This window comes from Lampetra fluviatilis, unplaced genomic scaffold (assembly GCF_964198595.1).
Source record: "Lampetra fluviatilis unplaced genomic scaffold, kcLamFluv1.1 SCAFFOLD_360, whole genome shotgun sequence".
In the NCBI taxonomy this organism is placed as follows: Eukaryota; Metazoa; Chordata; class Hyperoartia; order Petromyzontiformes; family Petromyzontidae; genus Lampetra; species Lampetra fluviatilis.
In genome coordinates this window covers 1-20,000 of record NW_027621503.1, presented here as the reverse complement: position 1 = coordinate 20,000, position 20,000 = coordinate 1, and the positions used below count along the sequence as shown (strand labels likewise).

General features: G+C 48.5%; 1 protein-coding gene across 5 annotated transcripts in view; it reads right to left on the bottom strand.

Moving 5' to 3' along the window:
- ILF2 (interleukin enhancer binding factor 2) overlaps positions 1-17,760 on the bottom strand; it is a 61,825-nt gene extending 44,065 nt beyond the window's left edge. For 4 of the 5 annotated variants that reach the window (XM_078885582.1, XM_078885583.1, XM_078885585.1 and 1 more), the window contains exons 1-5: positions 17,669-17,760; positions 12,388-12,453; positions 10,435-10,477; positions 5,851-5,955; positions 104-181 (exon numbers count right to left, since the gene is read on the bottom strand). In XM_078885582.1, the coding sequence (XP_078741708.1) occupies positions 104-181; positions 5,851-5,955; positions 10,435-10,477; positions 12,388-12,453; positions 17,669-17,673 (297 nt within the window). In that variant the 5' untranslated portion in view covers positions 17,674-17,760. Of the gene's footprint in view, positions 1-103; positions 182-3,562; positions 3,602-5,850; positions 5,956-10,434; positions 10,478-12,387; positions 12,454-17,668 lie in introns of those variants that run through there. The other variant, XM_078885586.1, reaches the window with a different exon arrangement.
- Between the last annotated feature and the right edge of the window lie 2,240 nt (positions 17,761-20,000).

Sequence of the window (20,000 nt, the reverse complement as noted above, 5' to 3'; positions counted from 1 at the left end):
CCTCCCCCACCCCCCACGTGACCCCCACGTGACCCCCCACGTGCCCCCCCCCACCCCCCACGTGACCCCCACGTGACCCCCACGTGACCCCCACGTGACCCACCACTTCGAAGGTGCCGGGTGCCACCACGAGGTTCTCGATGACGCCGCTGATCTTGGTGACCAGAGCCAACATGGCCGCCTGCAGCGGGGACACAGACCAGTTCATGGTGGTGGTGGTGGTGTAGTGGTGGTGGTGTAGTGGTGGTGGTGTAGTGGTGGTGATGGTGTAGTGGTGGTGGTGTAGTGGTGGTGGTGGTGTAGTGGTGGTGGTGGTGGTGTAGTGGTGGTGGTGGTGGTGGTGTAGTGGTGGTGGTGTAGTGGTGGTGATGGTGTAGTGGTGGTGGTGTAGTGGTGGTGGTATAGTGGTGGTGGTGTAGTGGTGGTGGTGTGGTGGTGGTGGTGGTATAGTGGTGGTGGTGGTGTAGTGGTGGTGGTGTAGTGGTGGTGATGGTGTAGTGGTGGTGGTGTAGTGGTGGTGGTGGTGGTATAGTGGTGGTGGTGTAGTGGTGGTGGTGTGGTGGTGGTGGTGGTATAGTGGTGGTGGTGGTGGTGTAGTGGTGGTGGTGTAGTGGTGGTGATGGTGTAGTGGTGGTGGTGTAGTGGTGGTGGTGGTGTAGTGGTGGTGGTGTGTGTGTCTGTCTGTGTGTGTGTGGTGGTGTGGTGGTGTAGTGGTAGGGGTGGTGGTGGTGTAGTGGTGGTGGTGGTGATGGTGTAGTGGTGGTGGTGTAGTGGTGGTGGTGGTGGTGTAGTGGTGGTGGTGGTGTGTGTCTGTCTGTGTGTGTGTGGTGGTGTGGTGGTGTAGTGGTAGGGGTGGTGGTGGTGTAGTGGTGGTGGTGGTGATGGTGTAGTGGTGGTGGTGTAGTGGTGGTGGTGGTGGTGTAGTGGTGGTGGTGTGTGTGTCTGTCTGTGTGTGTGTGGTGGTGTGGTGGTGTAGTGGTAGGGGTGGTGGTGGTGTAGTGGTGGTGGTGGTGATGGTGTAGTGGTGGTGGTGGTGGTGTAGTGGTGGTGGTGTAGTGGTGGTGATGGTGTAGTGGTGGTGGTGTAGTGGTGGTGGTGGTGGTGTAGTGGTGGTGGTGTAGTGGTGGTGATGGTGTAGTGGTGGTGGTGTAGTGGTGGTGGTGGTGGTGTAGTGGTGGTGGTGTGTGTGTCTGTCTGTGTGTGTGTGGTGGTGTGGTGGTGTAGTGGTAGGGGTGGTGGTGGTGTAGTGGTGGTGTAGCGGTGATGGTGTAGTGGTGGTGATGGTGGTGATCTTGGTGACCAGAGCCAACATGGCCGCCTGCAGCGGGGATAATGAACAGTCATTGGTGGTGGTGGTGTAGTGGTGGTGGTGTAGTGGTGGTGGTGTAGTGGTGGTGGTGGTGTAGTGGTGGTGGTGGTGTAGTGGTGGTGGTGGTGGTGTAGTGGTGGTGGTGTAGTGGTGGTGGTGGTGGTGTAGTGGTGGTGGTGTGTGTGTCTATGTGTGTCTGTCTGTGTGTGTGTGGTGGTGTGGTGGTGGTGATGGTGGTGTAGTGGTGGTGGTGTAGTGGTGGTGGTGGTGGTGTAGTGGTGGTGGTGGTGTAGTGGTGGTGGTGTAGTGGTGGTGGTGTAGTGGTGGTGGTGGTGGTGTAGTGGTGGTGGTGGTGGTGTAGTGGTGGTGGTGTGTGTGTCTATGTGTGTCTGTCTGTGTGTGTGTGGTGGTGGTGATGGTGGTGTAGTGGTGGTGGTGTAGTGGTGGTGGTGGTGGTGTAGTGGTGGTGGTGGTGTAGTGGTGGTGGTGGTGGTGTAGTGGTGGTGGTGGTGGTGTAGTGGTGGTGGTGTGTGTGTCTATGTGTGTCTGTCTGTGTGTGTGTGGTGGTGTGGTGGTGGTGATGGTGGTGTAGTGGTGGTGGTGGTGGTGTAGTGGTGGTGGTGGTGGTGTAGTGGTGGTGGTGTAGTGGTGGTGGTGGTGGTGTAGTGGTGGTGGTGTAGTGGTGGTGGTGGTGGTGTAGTGGTGGTGGTGGTGGTGTAGTGGTGGTGGTGTGTGTGTCTATGTGTGTCTGTCTGTGTGTGTGTGGTGGTGTGGTGGTGGTGATGGTGGTGTAGTGGTGGTGGTGGTGGTGTAGTGGTGGTGGTGGTGGTGTAGTGGTGGTGGTGTAGTGGTGGTGGTGTAGTGGTGGTGGTGGTGTAGTGGTGGTGGTGGTGGTGTAGTGGTGGTGGTGTAGTGGTGGTGGTGTGTGTGTCTATGTGTGTCTGTCTGTGTGTGTGTGGTGGTGGTGATGGTGGTGTAGTGGTGGTGGTGGTGGTGTAGTGGTGGTGGTGGTGGTGTAGTGGTGGTGGTGGTGGTGTAGTGGTGGTGGTGGTGGTGTAGTGGTGGTGGTGGTGGTGTAGTGGTGGTGGTGTAGTGGTGGTGGTGTAGTGGTGGTGGTGGTGGTGTAGTGGTGGTGGTGTAGTGGTGGTGGTGTGTGTGTCTGTCTGTGTGTGTGTGGTGGTGTGGTGGTGGTGATGGTGGTGTAGTGGTGGTGGTGGTGGTGTAGTGGTGGTGGTGGTGGTGTAGTGGTGGTGGTGGTGGTGTAGTGGTGGTGGTGGTGGTGTAGTGGTGGTGGTGGTGGTGGTGTAGTGGTGGTGGTGTGTGTGTCTATGTGTGTCTGTCTGTGTGTGTGTGGTGGTGGTGGTGGTGTAGTGGTGGTGGTGGTGGTGTAGTGGTGGTGGTGGTGGTGTAGTGGTGGTGGTGGTGTAGTGGTGGTGGTGGTGGTGTAGTGGTGGTGGTGTAGTGGTGGTGGTGTGTGTGTCTATGTGTGTCTGTCTGTGTGTGTGTGGTGGTGTGGTGGTGTAGTGGTGGTGATGGTGGTGTAGTGGTGGTGGTGGTGTAGTGGTGGTGGTGGTGTAGTGGTGGTGGTGTAGTAGTGGTGGTGTGTGTGTCTATGTGTGTCTGTCTGTGTGTGTGTGGTGGTGTGGTGGTGATGGTGGTGATGGTGGTGTAGTGGTGGGGGTGGTGGTGGTGTAGTGGTGGTGGTGGTGTAGTGGTGGTGTAGTGGTGGTGGTGATGGTGGTGATCTTGGTGACCAGAGCCAACATGGCCGCCTGTAGCGGAGACACAGACCAGTTCATGTGTGTGTCTATGTGTCTATGTGTGTGTCTATGTGTCTATGTGTGTGTCTGTGTGTGTGTGTCTATGTGTGTGTGTTTCTGTGTGTGTGTGGTGGTGGTGATGGTGGTGATCTTGGTGACCAGAGCCAACATGGCCGCCTGTAGCGGAGACACAGACCAGTTCATGTGTGTGTCTATGTGTCTATGTGTCTATGTGTGTGTCTGTGTGTCTATGTGTGTGTGTGGTGGTGATGGTGGTGGTGATGGTGGTGATGATGTTGAACCTGTTTGCTAGCTGAAGGGGGTGAGCTCCTGGTTGCGTTTGACTAGTGATGTAGTGATGGTAGTGATGGTAGTAGTGGTGTAGTGGTGTTACTAGTGATGTAGTGATGTAGTAGTGATGGTGATGATGTAGTGATGGTAGTGGTGTAGTGATGGTAGTGATGATGTAGTAGTGATGGTGATGATGTTGAACCTGTTCGCTAGCTGAGGGGGTGAGCTCCTGGTTGCGTTTGACGAGTGATGTAGTGATGGTAGTGATGGTAGTAGTGGTGTAGTGGTGTTACTAGTGATGTAGTAGTGATGGTAGTGATGGTGTAGTAGTGATGGTGATGATGTTGAACCTGTTCGCTAGCTGAGGGGGTGAGCTCCTGGTTGCGTTTGACGAGTGATGTAGTGATGGTAGTGATGGTAGTGGTGGTAGTAGTGGTGTAGTGGTGTTACTAGTGATGTAGTAGTGATGGTAGTGATGATGTAGTAGTGATGGTAGTGATGGTAGTGATGATGATGTAGTGATGGTGATGATGTTGAACCTGTTCGCTAGCTGAGGGGGTGAGCTCCTGGTTGCGTTTGACGAGTGATGTAGTGATGGTAGTGATGGTGTAGTGATGGTAGTGATGGTAGTAGTGGTGTAGTGGTGTTACTAGTGATGTAGTAGTGATGGTAGTGATGATGATGTAGTGATGGTGATGATGTTGAACCTGTTCGCTAGCTGAAGGGGGTGAGCTCCTGGTTGCGTTTGACGAGTGATGTAGTGATGGTAGTGATGGTAGTAGTGGTGTAGTGATGGTAGTGATGGTAGTGATGATGTAGTGATGGTAGTGATGGTAGTAGTGGTGTTACTAGTGATGTAGTGATGGTAGTGATGGTAGTGATGATGTAGTGATGGTAGTGATGGTAGTAGTGGTGTAGTGGTGTTACTAGTGATGTAGTAGTGATGGTAGTGATGATGATGTAGTGATGGTGATGATGTTGTTGAACCTGTTCGCTAGCTGAGGGGGTGAGCTCCTGGTTGCGTTTGACGAGTGATGTAATGATGGTAGTGATGGTAGTGATGATGTAGTAGTGATGGTGATGATGTTGAACCTGTTCGCTAGCTGAGGGGGTGAGCTCCTGGTTGCGTTTGACGAGTGATGTAGTGATGGTAGTGATGGTAGTGATGATGTAGTGATGGTAGTGATGGTAGTAGTGGTGTAGTGGTGTTACTAGTGATGTAGTAGTGATGGTAGTGATGATGTAGTAGTGATGGTGATGATGTTGTACTACCTGTTCGCTAGCTGAGGGGGTGAGCTCCTGGTTGTGTTTGACGAGTGATGTAATGATGGTAGTGATGGTAGTGATGATGTAGTGATGGTAGTAGTGGTGTAGTAGTGATGGTGATGATGTTGAACCTGTTCGCTAGCTGAGGGGGTGAGCTCCTGGTTGCGTTTGACGAGTGATGTAGTGATGGTAGTGATGGTAGTGATGATGATGTAGTGATGGTGATGATGTTGAACCTGTTCGCTAGCTGAGGGTGTGAGCTCCTGGTTGCGCTTGACGAGTGATGTAGTGATGGTAGTGATGGTAGTGATGATGAAGTAGTGATGGTGATGATGTTGAACCTGTTCGCTAGCTGAGGGGGTGAGCTCCTGGTTGCGTTTGATGAGCGATGTAGTGATGGTAGTGATGGTAGTAGTGGTGTAGTGGTGTTACTAGTGATGTAGTAGTGATGGTAGTGATGATGATGTAGTAGTGATGGTGATGATGTTGAACCTGTTCGCTAGCTGAGGGTGTGAGCTCCTGGTTGCGTTTGACGAGTGATGTAGTGATGGTAGTGATGGTAGTGATGATGTAGTGATGGTAGTGATGGTAGTAGTGGTGTAGTGGTGTTACTAGTGATGTAGTAGTGATGGTAGTGATGATGTGGTAGTGATGGTGATGATGTTGTACTACCTGTTCGCTAGCTGAGGGGGTGAGCTCCTGGTTGCGTTTGACGAGTGATGTAGTGATGGTAGTGATGGTAGTGATGATGTAGTGATGGTGATGATGTTGAACCTGTTCGCTAGCTGAGGGGGTGAGCTCCTGGTTGCGTTTGACGAGTGATGTAGTGATGTAGTAGTGATGGTAGTGATGATGATGTAGTGATGGTGATGATGTTGAACCTGTTCGCTAGCTGAGGGGGTGAGCTCCTGGTTGCGTTTGACGAGTGATGTAATGATGGTAGTGATGGTAGTAGTGGTGTAGTGATGGTAGTGATGGTAGTAGTGGTGTAGTGATGGTAGTGATGGTAGTGATGATGTAGTGATGGTAGTGATGGTAGTAGTGGTGTAGTGGTGTTACTAGTGATGTAGTAGTGATGGTAGTGATGATGTAGTAGTGATGGTGATGATGTTGAACCTGTTCGCTAGCTGAGGGGGTGAGCTCCTGGTTGCGTTTGACGAGTGATGTAGTGATGGTAGTGATGGTAGTGATGATGTAGTAGTGATGGTGATGATGTTGTACTACCTGTTCGCTAGCTGAGGGGGTGAGCTCCTGGTTGCGTTTGACGAGCGCCTCGCTGAAGGCCGCGTCGTCCGGAGCCGGCTTGACACGCGGGAACGCAACCTCGCACTGTACCACCACAACAACAACAACTATACTGTACCACACTGTACCACTACAACAACAACTACACTGTACCACAACAACAACACTGTACCACACTGTATCACAACAACAACAACCACACTGTACAACAACAAACACACTGTACCACAACAACACCAATACTGTACCACACTGTACCACAAGAACAAACACACTGTACCACAACAACACTGTACCACCACAACAACAACAAACACACTGTACCACAACAACAACACTGTACCACAACAACCACCACACCGTACAACAACAAACACACTGTACAACAACAACCACACTGTACCACAACAAACACACTGTACCACAACAACAACCACAACAACAAACACACTGTACCACAACAACAACAACCACCACACTGTACCACAACAACAACAGGCACACTGTACCACAACAACCACACTGTACCACAACAACAACCACACTGTACCACAACAACAACTACACTGTACCACAACAACAACCACACTGTACCACAACAACAACAACCACACTGTACAACAACCACACTGTACCACAACAACCGCACTGTACCACAACCACACTGTACCACTACCACAACAAAAACCACACTATACCACCACCTCACACTGTACCACCACAACCACACTGTACCACAACACTGTACCACCACCCGAGTCTCTACTACACCCTGAGTCTCTACTACACCCTGAGTCTCTACTAGACCCTGAGTCTCTACTAGACCCTGAGTCTCTACTAGACCCTGAGTCTCTACTACACCCTGAGTCTCTACTAGACCCTGAGTCTCTACTAGACCCTGAGTCTCTACTACACCCTGAGTCTCTACTACACCCTGAGTCTCTACTAGACCCTGAGTCTCTACTAGACCCTGAGTCTCTACTACACCCTGAGTCTCTACTAGACCCTGAGTCTCTACTACACCCTGAGTCTCTACTACACCCTGAGTCTCTACTAGACCCTGAGTCTCTACTAGACCCTGAGTCTCTACTACACCCTGAGTCTCTACTACACCCTGAGTCTCTACTACACCCTGAGTCTCTACTACACCCTGAGTCTCTACTACACCCTGAGTCTCTACTACACCCTGAGTCTCTACTAGACCCTGAGTCTCTACTACACCCTGAGTCTCTACTAGACCCTGAGTCTCTACTAGACCCTGAGTCTCTACTAGACCCTGAGTCTCTACTACACCCTGAGTCTCTACTAGACCCTGAGTCTCTACTAGACCCTGAGTCTCTACTACACCCTGAGTCTCTACTAGACCCTGAGTCTCTACTAGACCCTGAGTCTCTACTAGACCCTGAGTCTCTACTAGACCCTGAGTCTCTACTACACCCTGAGTCTCTACTACACCCTGAGTCTCTACTACACCCTGAGTCTCTACTACACCCTGAGTCTCTACTACACCCTGAGTCTCTACTACACCCTGAGTCTCTACTAGACCCTGAGTCTCTACTAGACCCTGAGTCTCTACTAGACCCTGAGTCTCTACTAGACCCTGAGTCTCTACTAGACCCTGAGTCTCTACTACACCCTGAGTCTCTACTAGACCCTGAGTCTCTACTAGACCCTGAGTCTCTACTACACCCTGAGTCTCTACTACACCCTGAGTCTCTACTACACCCTGAGTCTCTACTACACCCTGAGTCTCTACTACACCCTGAGTCTCTACTAGACCCTGAGTCTCTACTAGACCCTGAGTCTCTACTAGACCCTGAGTCTCTACTAGACCCTGAGTCTCTACTAGACCCTGAGTCTCTACTACACCCTGAGTCTCTACTAGACCCTGAGTCTCTACTACACCCTGAGTCTCTACTACACCCTGAGTCTCTACTAGACCCTGAGTCTCTACTACACCCTGAGTCTCTACTAGACCCTGAGTCTCTACTAGACCCTGAGTCTCTACTACACCCTGAGTCTCTACTAGACCCTGAGTCTCTACTAGACCCTGAGTCTCTACTAGACCCTGAGTCTCTACTACACCCTGAGTCTCTACTAGACCCTGAGTCTCTACTAGACCCTGAGTCTCTACTACACCCTGAGTCTCTACTAGACCCTGAGTCTCTACTACACCCTGAGTCTCTACTACACCCTGAGTCTCTACTAGACCCTACTACACCCTGAGTCTCTACTAGACCCTGAGTCTCTACTAGACCCTGAGTCTCTACTACACCCTGAGTCTCTACTAGACCCTGAGTCTCTACTAGACCCTGAGTCTCTACTAGACCCTGAGTCTCTACTACACCCTGAGTCTCTACTACACCCTGAGTCTCTACTACACCCTGAGTCTCTACTACACCCTGAGTCTCTACTAGACCCTGAGTCTCTACTAGACCCTGAGTCTCTACTAGACCCTGAGTCTCTACTAGACCCTGAGTCTCTACTAGACCCTGAGTCTCTACTACACCCTGAGTCTCTACTACACCCTGAGTCTCTACTACACCCTGAGTCTCTACTAGACCCTGAGTCTCTACTACACCCTGAGTCTCTACTAGACCCTGAGTCTCTACTACACCCTGAGTCTCTACTAGACCCTGAGTCTCTACTACACCCTGAGTCTCTACTAGACCCTGAGTCTCTACTAGACCCTGAGTCTCTACTAGACCCTGAGTCTCTACTACACCCTGAGTCTCTACTACACCCTGAGTCTCTACTAGACCCTGAGTCTCTACTAGACCCTGAGTCTCTACTACACCCTGAGTCTCTACTAGACCCTGAGTCTCTACTACACCCTGAGTCTCTACTAGACCCTGAGTCTCTACTAGACCCTGAGTCTCTTCTAGACCCTGAGTCTCTACTACACCCTGAGTCTCTACTAGACCCTGAGTCTCTACTAGACCCTGAGTCTCTACTAGACTCTGAGTCTCTACTAGACCCTGAGTCTCTACTACACCCTGAGTCTCTACTAGACCCTGAGTCTCTACTACACCCTGAGTCTCTACTAGACCCTGAGTCTCTACTAGACCCTGAGTCTCTACTAGACCCTGAGTCTCTACTAGACCCTGAGTCTCTACTAGACCCTGAGTCTCTACTAGACCCTGAGTCTCTACTAGACCCTGAGTCTCTACTAGACTCTGAGTCTCTACTAGACCCTGAGTCTCTACTACACCCTGAGTCTCTACTAGACCCTGAGTCTCTACTACACCCTGAGTCTCTACTAGACCATGAGTCTCTACTAGACCCTGAGTCTCTACTACACCCTGAGTCTCTACTACACCCTGAGTCTCTACTACACCCTGAGTCTCTACTAGACCCTGAGTCTCTACTAGACCCTGAGTCTCTACTACACCCTGAGTCTCTACTAGACCCTGAGTCTCTACTACACCCTGAGTCTCTACTAGACCCTGAGTCTCTACTAGACCCTGAGTCTCTACTAGACCCTGAGTCTCTACTAGACCCTGAGTCTCTACTAGACCCTGAGTCTCTACTAGACCCTGAGTCTCTACTAGACCCTGAGTCTCTACTAGACTCTGAGTCTCTACTAGACCCTGAGTCTCTACTACACCCTGAGTCTCTACTAGACCCTGAGTCTCTACTACACCCTGAGTCTCTACTAGACCCTGAGTCTCTACTAGACCCTGAGTCTCTACTAGACCCTGAGTCTCTACTACACCCTGAGTCTCTACTAGACCATGAGTCTCTACTAGACCCTGAGTCTCTACTACACCCCGAGTCTCTACTACACCCTGAGTCTCTACTACACCCTGAGTCTCTACTAGACCCTGAGTCTCTACTACACCCTGAGTCTCTACTAGACCCTGAGTCTCTACTAGACCCTGAGTCTCTACTAGACCCTGAGTCTCTACTACACCCTGAGTCTTTACTACACCCTGAGTCTCTACTAGACCCTGAGTCTCTACTAGACCCTGAGTCTCTACTAGACCCTGAGTCTCTACTAGACCCTGAGTCTCTACTACACCCTGAGTCTCTACTACACCCTGAGTCTCTACTAGACCCTGAGTCTCTACTACACCCTGAGTCTCTACTACACCCTGAGTCTCTACTACACCCTGAGTCTCTACTACACCCTGAGTCTCTACTACACCCTGAGTCTCTACTAGACCCTGAGTCTCTACTAGACCCTGAGTCTCTACTAGACCCTGAGTCTCTACTAGACCCTGAGTCTCTACTACACCCTGAGTCTCTACTAGACCCTGAGTCTCTACTACACCCTGAGTCTCTACTACACCCTGAGTCTCTACTACACCCTGAGTCTCTACTAGACCCTGAGTCTCTACTAGACCCTGAGTCTCTACTACACCCTGAGTCTCTACTACACCCTGAGTCTCTACTACACCCTGAGTCTCTACTACACCCTGAGTCTCTACTACACCCTGAGTCTCTACTAGACCCTGAGTCTCTACTACACCCTGAGTCTCTACTACACCCTGAGTCTCTACTAGACCCTGAGTCTCTACTAGACCCTGAGTCTCTACTAGACCTTGAGTCCCAGCCACTCACCAAGTGGTAGTCGAACGGTATATGAGGGACAAACGGTCTGAATCTGTGAAGACATTCAGCATCATCATCATCATCAGTATCATCATCATCATCAGTATCATCATCATCATCAGTATCATCATCATCATCAGTATCATCATCATCATCATCAGTATCATCATCATCAGTAACATCATCATCATCAGTATCATCATCATCAGTATCATCATCATCAGTAACATCATCATCATCAGTATCATCATCAGCATCAGCATCATCATCAGCATCATCATCATCAGTAGCATCATCATCATCAGTAACATCATCATCATCAGTAACATCATCATCATCAGTATCATCATCATCAGCATCATCATCAGCATCATCATCATCAGCATCATCAGTATCATCATCATCAGTATCATCATCATCAGCATCATCATCAGCATCATCATCATCAGTATCATCATCATCAGTATCATCATCATCAGTAGCATCATCATCATCAGTATCATCATCATCATCAGTATCATCATCATCAGTGTCATCATCATCAGTATCATCATCATCAGTATCATCATCATCAGTAGCATCATCATCATCATCAGTAGCATCATCATCATCATGGTGTGTGAGTGGTGGGTGAGTGAGTGGAGAGTGAGTGAGTGGTGAGTGAGTGGCTGAGTGAGTGGCTGAGTGAGTGAGTGGCTGAGTGAGTGGTGAGTGAGTGGTGAGTGAGTGGCTGAGTGAGTGGTGAGTAGTGGTGAGTAACTGGTAACTGGTGAGTGAGTGGTGAGTGAGTGGTGAGTGAGTGAGTGACTGAGTGAGTGGGTGAGTGAGTGAGTGGTGAGTGAGTGGTGAGTGAGTGGTGAGTGACTGAGTGAGTGGTGAGTGACTGAGTGAGTGAGTGGTGGCTGACTGGTGAGTGAGTGACTGAGTGAGTGGCTGAGTGGTTAGTAACTGGTGAGTGAGTAGGTGAGTGACTGAGTAGCTGAGTGAGTGGGTGAGTGAGTGGTGAGTGAGTGGTGAGTGAGTGGTGAGTGAGTGGCTGAGTGAGTGACTGAGTGGTGAGTGAGTGAGTGGTGAGTGACTGAGTGATTGACTGAGTGGTGGCTGAGTGGTGAGTGAGTGGCTGAGTGACTGAGTAGCTGAGTGAGTGGGTGAGTGAGTGGTGAGTGAGTGAGTGGTGAGTGGTGAGTGAGTGGTGAGTGGCTGAGTGAGTGAGTGGGTGAGTGAGTGACTGAGTGGCTGAGTGACTGAGTGGTAATTTATTCTTTTCTTGTTCTTATCTTGTTATTCTTTTTCTGAGTGAAGTGAGTGTGAGTGAGTGGTGAGTGAGTGGCTGAGTGAGTGGCTGAGTGAGTGAGTGGGTGAGTGAGTGGCTGAGTGAGTGGGTGAGTGAGTGGCTGAGTGAGTGGCTGAGTGAGTGAGTGGGTGAGTGAGTGGTGAGTGGCTGAGTGAGTGGCTGAGTGACAGTGGTGAGTGAGTGGTGAGTGAGTGGTGAGTGAGTGGGTGAGTGAGTGGTGAGTGAGTGGGTGAGTGAGTGGTGAGTGAGTGAGTGGTGAGTGAGTGGCTGAGTGGTGAGTGAGTGAGTGGCTGAGTGAGTGACTGAGTGAGTGGTGAGTGAGTGGTGAGTGAGTGGCTGAGTGAGTGAGTGGCTGAGTGAGTGAGTGGGTGAGTGAAGTTTGAGTGAGTGGTGAGTGAGTGGGTGAGTTACTGAGTAGCTGAGTGAGTGAGTGGTGAGTGAGTGGTGAGTAACTGGTGAATGGCTGAGTGAGTGGTGAGTGAGTGGTGAGTGACTGAGTGAGTGGCTGAGTGAGTGGCTGAGTGAGTGGCTGAGTGGTGAGTGAGTGGTGAGTGGCTGAGTGAGTGACTGAGTGGTGAGTGAGTGGAAATGAGTGGTGAGTGACTGAGTGGTGAGTGATGGGTGGGTGAGTGATGGGTGGGTGAGTGAGTGGTGAGTTTACAACTCACAGGAATCCACCGGGCGGACCGCCCCTGGGTCCAAACCGCCCTCCGCGAATACCTCCCCTCATGTTCCTGAAACACACACATGTCACACACATGTTACATGCATGTCACAAGACCCGGGGAGATGTTGACCACCTCGCCTGGTCTACAGGAGGTCGTGGTAGATGTTGACTACCTCGCCTGGTCTACAGGAGATGTTGACTACCTCGCCTGGTCTACAGGAGATGTTGACTACCTTGCCTGGTCTACAGGAGGTCGTGGTAGATGTTGACCACCTCGCCTGGTCTACAGGAGATGTTGACTACCTTGCCTGGTCTACAGGAGGTCGTGGTAGATGTTGACTACCTCGCCTGGTCTACAGGAGATGTTGACCACCTCGCCTGGTCTACAGGAGGTCGTGGTAGATGTTGACCACCTCGCCTGGTCTACAGGATGTCGTGGTAGATGTTGACCACCTCGCCTGGTCTACAGGAGGTCGTGGTAGATGTTGACCACCTCGCCTGGTCTACAGGAGGTCGTGGTAGATGTTGACCACCTCGCCTGGTCTACAGGAGGTCGTGGTAGATGTTGACCACCTCGCCTGGTCTACAGGAGGTCGTGGTAGATGTTCACCACCTCGCCTGGTCTACAGGAGGTCGTGGTAGATGTTGACCACCTCGCCTGGTCAACAGGAGGTCGTGGTAGATGTTGACCACCTCGCCTGGTCTACAGGTCGTGGTAGATGTTGACCACCTCGCCTGGTCTACAGGAGGTCGTGGTAGATGTTGACCACCACGCCTGGTCAACAGGATGTCGTGGTAGATGTTGACCACCTCGCCTGGTCTACAGGTCGTGGTAGATGTTGACCACCTCGCCTGGTCTACAGGTCGTGGTAGATGTTGACCACCTCGCCTGGTCTACAGGAGGTCGTGGTAGATGTTGACCACCTCGCCTGGTCTACAGGAGGTCATGGTAGACGTTGACCACCTCGCCTGGTCTGCAGGAGGTCGTGGTAGATGTTGACCACCTTGCCGGGTCTACAGGTCGTGGTAGATGTTGACCACCTCGCCTGGTCTACAGGAGGTCGTGGTAGATGTTGACCACCTTGCCGGGTCTACAGGTCGTGGTAGATGTTGACTACCTCGCCTGGTCTACAGGAGGTCATGGTAGACGTTGACCACCTCGCCTGGTGTACAGGAGGTCGTGGTAGATGTTGACCACCTCGCCTGGTCTACAGGAGGTCGTGGTAGATGTTGACCACCTCGCCTGCTCTACAGGAGGTCATGGTAGACGTTGACCACCTCGCCTGGTCTACAGGAGGTCGTGGTAGATGTTGACCACCTCGCCTGGTCTACAGGAGGTCGTGGTAGATGTTGACCACCTCGCCTGGTCTACAGGAGGTCGTGGTAGATGTTGACCACCTTGCCGGGTCTACAGGTCGTGGTAGATGTTGACTACCTCGCCTGGTCTACAGGAGGTCGTGGTAGATGTTGACCACCTCGCCTGGTCTACAGGAGGTCGTGGTAGATGTTGACCACCTCGCCTGGTCTACAGGAGGTCGTGGTAGATGTTGACCACCTCGCCTGGTCTACAGGAGGTCGTGGTAGATGTTGACCACCTCGCCTGGTCTACAGGAGGTCGTGGTAGATGTTGACCACCTCGCCTGGTCTACAGGAGGTCATGGTTGACGTTGACCACCTCGCCTGGTCTACAGGAGGTCGTGGTAGATGTTGACCACCTCGCCTGGTCTACAGGAGGTCGTGGTAGATGTTGACCACCTCGCCTGGTCTACAGGAGGTCGTGGTAGATGTTGACCACCTTGTCGGGTCTACAGGTCGTGGTAGATGTTGACTACCTCGCCTGGTCTACAGGAGGTCGTGGTAGATGTTGACCACCTCGCCTGGTCTACAGGAGGTCGTGGTAGATGTTGACCACCTCGCCTGGTCTACAGGAGGTCGTGGTAGATGTTGACCACCTCGCCTGGTCTACAGGAGGTCGTGGTAGATGTTGACCACCTCGCCTGGTCTACAGGAGGTCGTGGTAGATGTTGACCACCTCGCCTGGTCTACAGGAGGTCGTGGTAGATGTTGACCACCTTGCCGGGTCTACAGGTCGTGGTAGATGTTGACTACCTCGCCTGGTCTACAGGAGGTCGTGGTAGATGTTGACCACCTCGCCTGGTCTACAGGAGGTCGTGGTAGATGTTGACCACCTCGCCTGGTCTACAGGAGGTCGTGGTAGATGTTGACCACCTCGCCTGGTCTACAGGAGGTCGTGGGTTCAATCCCCGACCCTGACGATGCCTGCTGCAGCTGTAGATTTGGAGTCTCTCTCTCGCTGTGTAATGGTAACTGCGTAGATTTATTTCCAACATACTTCACACTACACTACTATACACTACTACACTATACACTACACTATACACTACACTATACACTACACCACTATACACTACACTACTATACACTACAACACTATACACTACTATACACTACAACACTATACACTACTATACACTACACTACTACACACTACTATACACTACAACACTATACACTACTATACACTACAACACTATACACTACTACACTATACACTACTATACACCACACTACTATACACTACAACACTATACACTACACTACTATACACTATACACTACTATACACTACTACACTATACACTACTATACACTACACTACTATACACTACACTACTATACACTACACTATGCACTACACCACTATATACTATACACTACACTACTTTACATTACTATACAATGCACTACTATACACTACAACACTATACACTACAACACTATCACTACACTATACACTACTATACACTACACCACACTACTATACACTACACTATACACACTATACTACTATACACACTACACCACTATACACTACACCACTATATAAACTACCAAGTACTCTATAAACCGCTAAACTTAGTGGATGTTTACAAACTAATGTCACTAAACTATCCGCTAGGCCTCGCCTACCTTTCCCATTCATTTATTGAAGCCTGCCTCTTGCCTGAATCGCCCGCCTTTGACACCTCTACACTGTAGTCGTAGGTTTTTTTTACCCTTTTAAACTGGTACAAAAACTGACACCTTTATTCAAGGCATCATGTTTGCATGTTTGAATAAAGGTGTCACTTTTTGTACCAGTTTAAAAGGGTAAAAAAAACCCTACTACTATATTTTGCCACTGGTAAAAGAGATCTCATAGTGTAAACCTCTACACTGCTATACACCATTATCAACTACTACACTACTATATAAACTACTACACTACTATATCAACTACTACACTACTATATAAACGACTACACTACTATATAAACGACTACACTACTATATAAACTACTACACTACTATATAAACTACTACACTACTATATAAACGACTACACTACTATATAAACTACTACACTACTATATAAACTACTACACTACTATATAAACGACTACACTACTATATAAACTACTACACTACTATATAAACTACTACACTACTATATAAACTACTACACTACTATATAAACTACTACACTACTATATAAACTACTACACTACTATATAAACTACTACACTACTATATAAACGACTACACTACTATATAAACTACTACACTACTATATAAACTACTACACTACTATATAAACTACTACACTACTATATAAACTACTACACTACTATATAAACTACTACACTACTATATAAACTACTACACTACTATATAAACTACTACACTACTATATAAACTACTACACCACTATATAAACTACTACACCACTATATAAACTACTACACTACTATATAAACTACTACACCACTATATAAACTACTACACTACTATATAAACTACTACACTACTATATAAACTACTACACTACTATATAAACTACTACACTATACACTACACTACTATACACTACTACACTACACTACTATACACGACACTACTATACACTACACTATGCACTACACCACTATATACTACAACACTATACACTACACCACTATACAATACACTACAACACACTACACTATACACTACACTACTATACACTACACTATACACTACACTACTATACACCAGAGGTGGGACAAAGTCATTGTTATGCAAGTCCAAGTCGAGTCGCAAGTCATCAAATTCATGACTCGAGTCTGACTCGAGTCCAAGTCACATGACTCGAGTCCACACCTCTGCTATACACTACACTATACACTACACTACTACACTATACACTACACTATACACTACTACACTATACACTACAACACTATACACTACTACACTATACACTACTACACTATACACTACTACACTATACACTACTACACTATACACTACTACACTATACACTACTACACTACACTATACACTACACTATACACTACACTATACACTACACTACTATACACTACACTACTATACACTACAACACTATACACTACAACACTATACACTACACTACTATACACTACAACACTATACACTACACTACTATACACTACACCATACTACTATACACTACACTAGACACTACACTATACACACTACACTACTATATACACCACTATACACTACACCACTATATAAACAACCAAGTACTCTATAAACCGCTAAACTTAGTTAATGTTTACAAACTAATTTCACTAAACTCTCCGCTAGGCCTCGCCTACCCTCCCATTCATTTATTGAAGCCTGCCTCTTGCCTGAATCGCCCGCCTTTGACACCTCTACACTGCTATACACCACTATCAACTACTAAACTACTATATAAACTACTACACTACTATATCAACTACCAAGTACTCTACAAACGACATTTGGTGAATGTTTACAAACTAATTTCACTAAACTCTCCACTAGGCCCTGCCTCTCTCTCCCATTCATTTTTTGAAGCCTGCCTCTTGCCTGAATCGCCCGCCTTTGACACCTTTACACTTCTATACACCACTATCAACTACTACACTACTATATAAACTACTACACTACTATATCAACTACCAAGGACTCTACAAACGACATTTGGTGAATGTTTAAAAACGAATTTCACTAAACTCTCAGCTAGGCCCTGCCTCTCTCTCCCATTCATTTTTTGAAGCCTGCCTCTTGCCTGAATCGCTCCTTGCAAACTAAACAAACAAAAACACACCCCCTCCGCCGCGGAGAGCTCTACACCATCGCCACCTTTACTGAGCAATTGCGAGGTCAGTAATTTGATGTTTTTGTCGGTCTCGACGTGAGATTTGTGAGGTAATTTTAGTTAAAATGTTTTACCTCATTCTTAACGAAGCCGTCGAAAAGCAAATGGCGGCTTTGGAGGGAGAGGGGAGGCGGGAAATCTTCTCCGTTGCCCCGGGTAACGGTGGGGAAGGCGGGGCTAGCGGGAATCGATTCGTTGTTTGTTGAGGAGTCTATGACGGATCGAATCGTTCGCGTTAAGCGTTGAAATCTACGTTGTGAGGATCGATTCTCGATTAGAAAATGGAATCGATTGTCGATTCGTAATCGGCTCCGCCCCCGATCATTGAAAATCTCGACAACGATCGGGTCACAAAAATCATGGAATCGATTCGTTGCTCGTGGCGGAGTCGATAACGGATCGAATCGACCGCCGAACGCTTTGAAAGCCACGGTAAGGATCGATTCTCTATTAGAAACTGGAATCGAGTATCGATTCGTAATCGGCTCCGCCACCGACCATTGAAAATCTCGACAACGATCGGGTCACAAAAATCATGGAATCGATTCGTTGCTCGTGGCGGAGTCGATAACGGATCGAATCGACCGCCGAACGCTTTGAAAGCCACGGTAAGGATCGATTCTCTATTAGAAACTGGAATCGAGTATCGATTCGTAATCGGCTCCGCCACCGACCATTGAAAATCTCGACAACGATCGGGTCACGAAAATCACGGAATCGATTCGTTGGTGGTGTACCGGAATCGATAACGGATCGAATCCTCCGACGAACGCTTTGAAATCAACGGTGTGAGAATCGATTCTGTAACAATTTCAGAATCGATAACGGATCGACTCCACAACCGGTTTGATTGAAACAGCTGATGAACGGTTCACGATAATCACGGAATCGATTCGTTGGATGACGGATCGAATCGATCCCCGGACGCGTTGAAACCTTCGGTGCGAGGATCGATTCATATTTTAAAATATGAATCGATCTGTTATCGACTCGGTAAAGTCACGTAGATAAAAAAAACTAAAGTAAGAAAATTTAAGTAGTGAAATATAAATAAGATGAGACAATTAAATTAAATCTAAATAATACAATAAAAATAATGAAATAATAAAATGTAATTAAATAATACAATTAAAATAACACGATAAAAAATATTTGAATAACACGATAAAAATAGTGAATTTAATGTGTCTGTGTGTCTATGTCTGTGTGTGACTGTGTGTGTCTGTGTGTGTGTCTGTGTGTGTGTCTGTGTGTGTGTCTTTGGTGTGTGTCTGTGTGTGTCTGTGTGTGTGTGTCTGTGTGTGTGTGTCTGTGTGTATATGTGTGTGTATATGTGTGTGTGTGTCTGTGTGTGTGTCTTTGGTGTGTGTCTGTGTGTGTCTGTGTGTGTGTGTCTGTGTGTGTGTCTTTGGTGTGTGTGTCTGTGTGTGTGTCTTTGGTGTGTGTCTGTGTGTGTCTGTGTGTGTGTGTCTGTGTGTGTGTGTCTGTGTGTGTGTGTCTGTGTGTATATGTGTGTGTGTCTGTGTGTGTCTTTGGTGTGTGTCTGTGTGTGTCTGTGTGTGTGTGTCTGTGTGTGTGTCTTTGGTGTGTGTGTCTGTGTGTGTGTCTTTGGTGTGTGTCTGTGTGTGTCTGTGTGTGTGTGTCTGTGTGTGTGTGTCTGTGTGTCTGTGTGTATATGTGTGTGTCTGTGTGTGTGTCTTTGGTGTGTGTCTGTGTGTGTCTGTGTGTGTGTGTCTGTGTGTGTGTCTTTGGTGTGTGTGTCTGTGTGTGTGTCTTTGGTGTGTGTCTGTGTGTGTCTGTATGTGTGTGTCTGTGTGTGTCTGTGTGTATATGTGTGTGTGTCTGTGTGTGTGTGTCTGTGTGTGTCTGTGTGTGTGTCTGTGTGTGTGTCTGTGTGTGTGTGTGTCTGTGTGTGTCTGTGTGTGTCTGTGTGTGTGTGTCTGTGTGTGTCTGTGTGTGTGTCTGTGTGTGTCTGTGTGTGTGTCTGTGTGTGTGTCTCCCATCACATCAGGGTGCCACTCTTTCATTGATGACTCAGAGAAGTCGGATTGGGAATGATTCATAGAATGTTTTTTATTTGACAAGGTGACTCACACACCACACACACAGAGACACACACACAGACACACACAGACACACACACTGACACACACACACAGACACACACAGACACACACACAGACACACACAGACACACACACAGACACACACACACAGACACACACACACACAGACACACACAGACACACACAGACACACACAGACACACACACAATTCAAAGTGACATCTTGCCTGTCTGTCCTGTCTCTGTGTGTGTCTTTGTGTGTGTCTCTCTGCGTGTCTGTGTCTCTGTGTTTGTCTGTGTGTGTGTCTCTGTGTGTCTGTCCGAATGTGTGTCTCTGTGT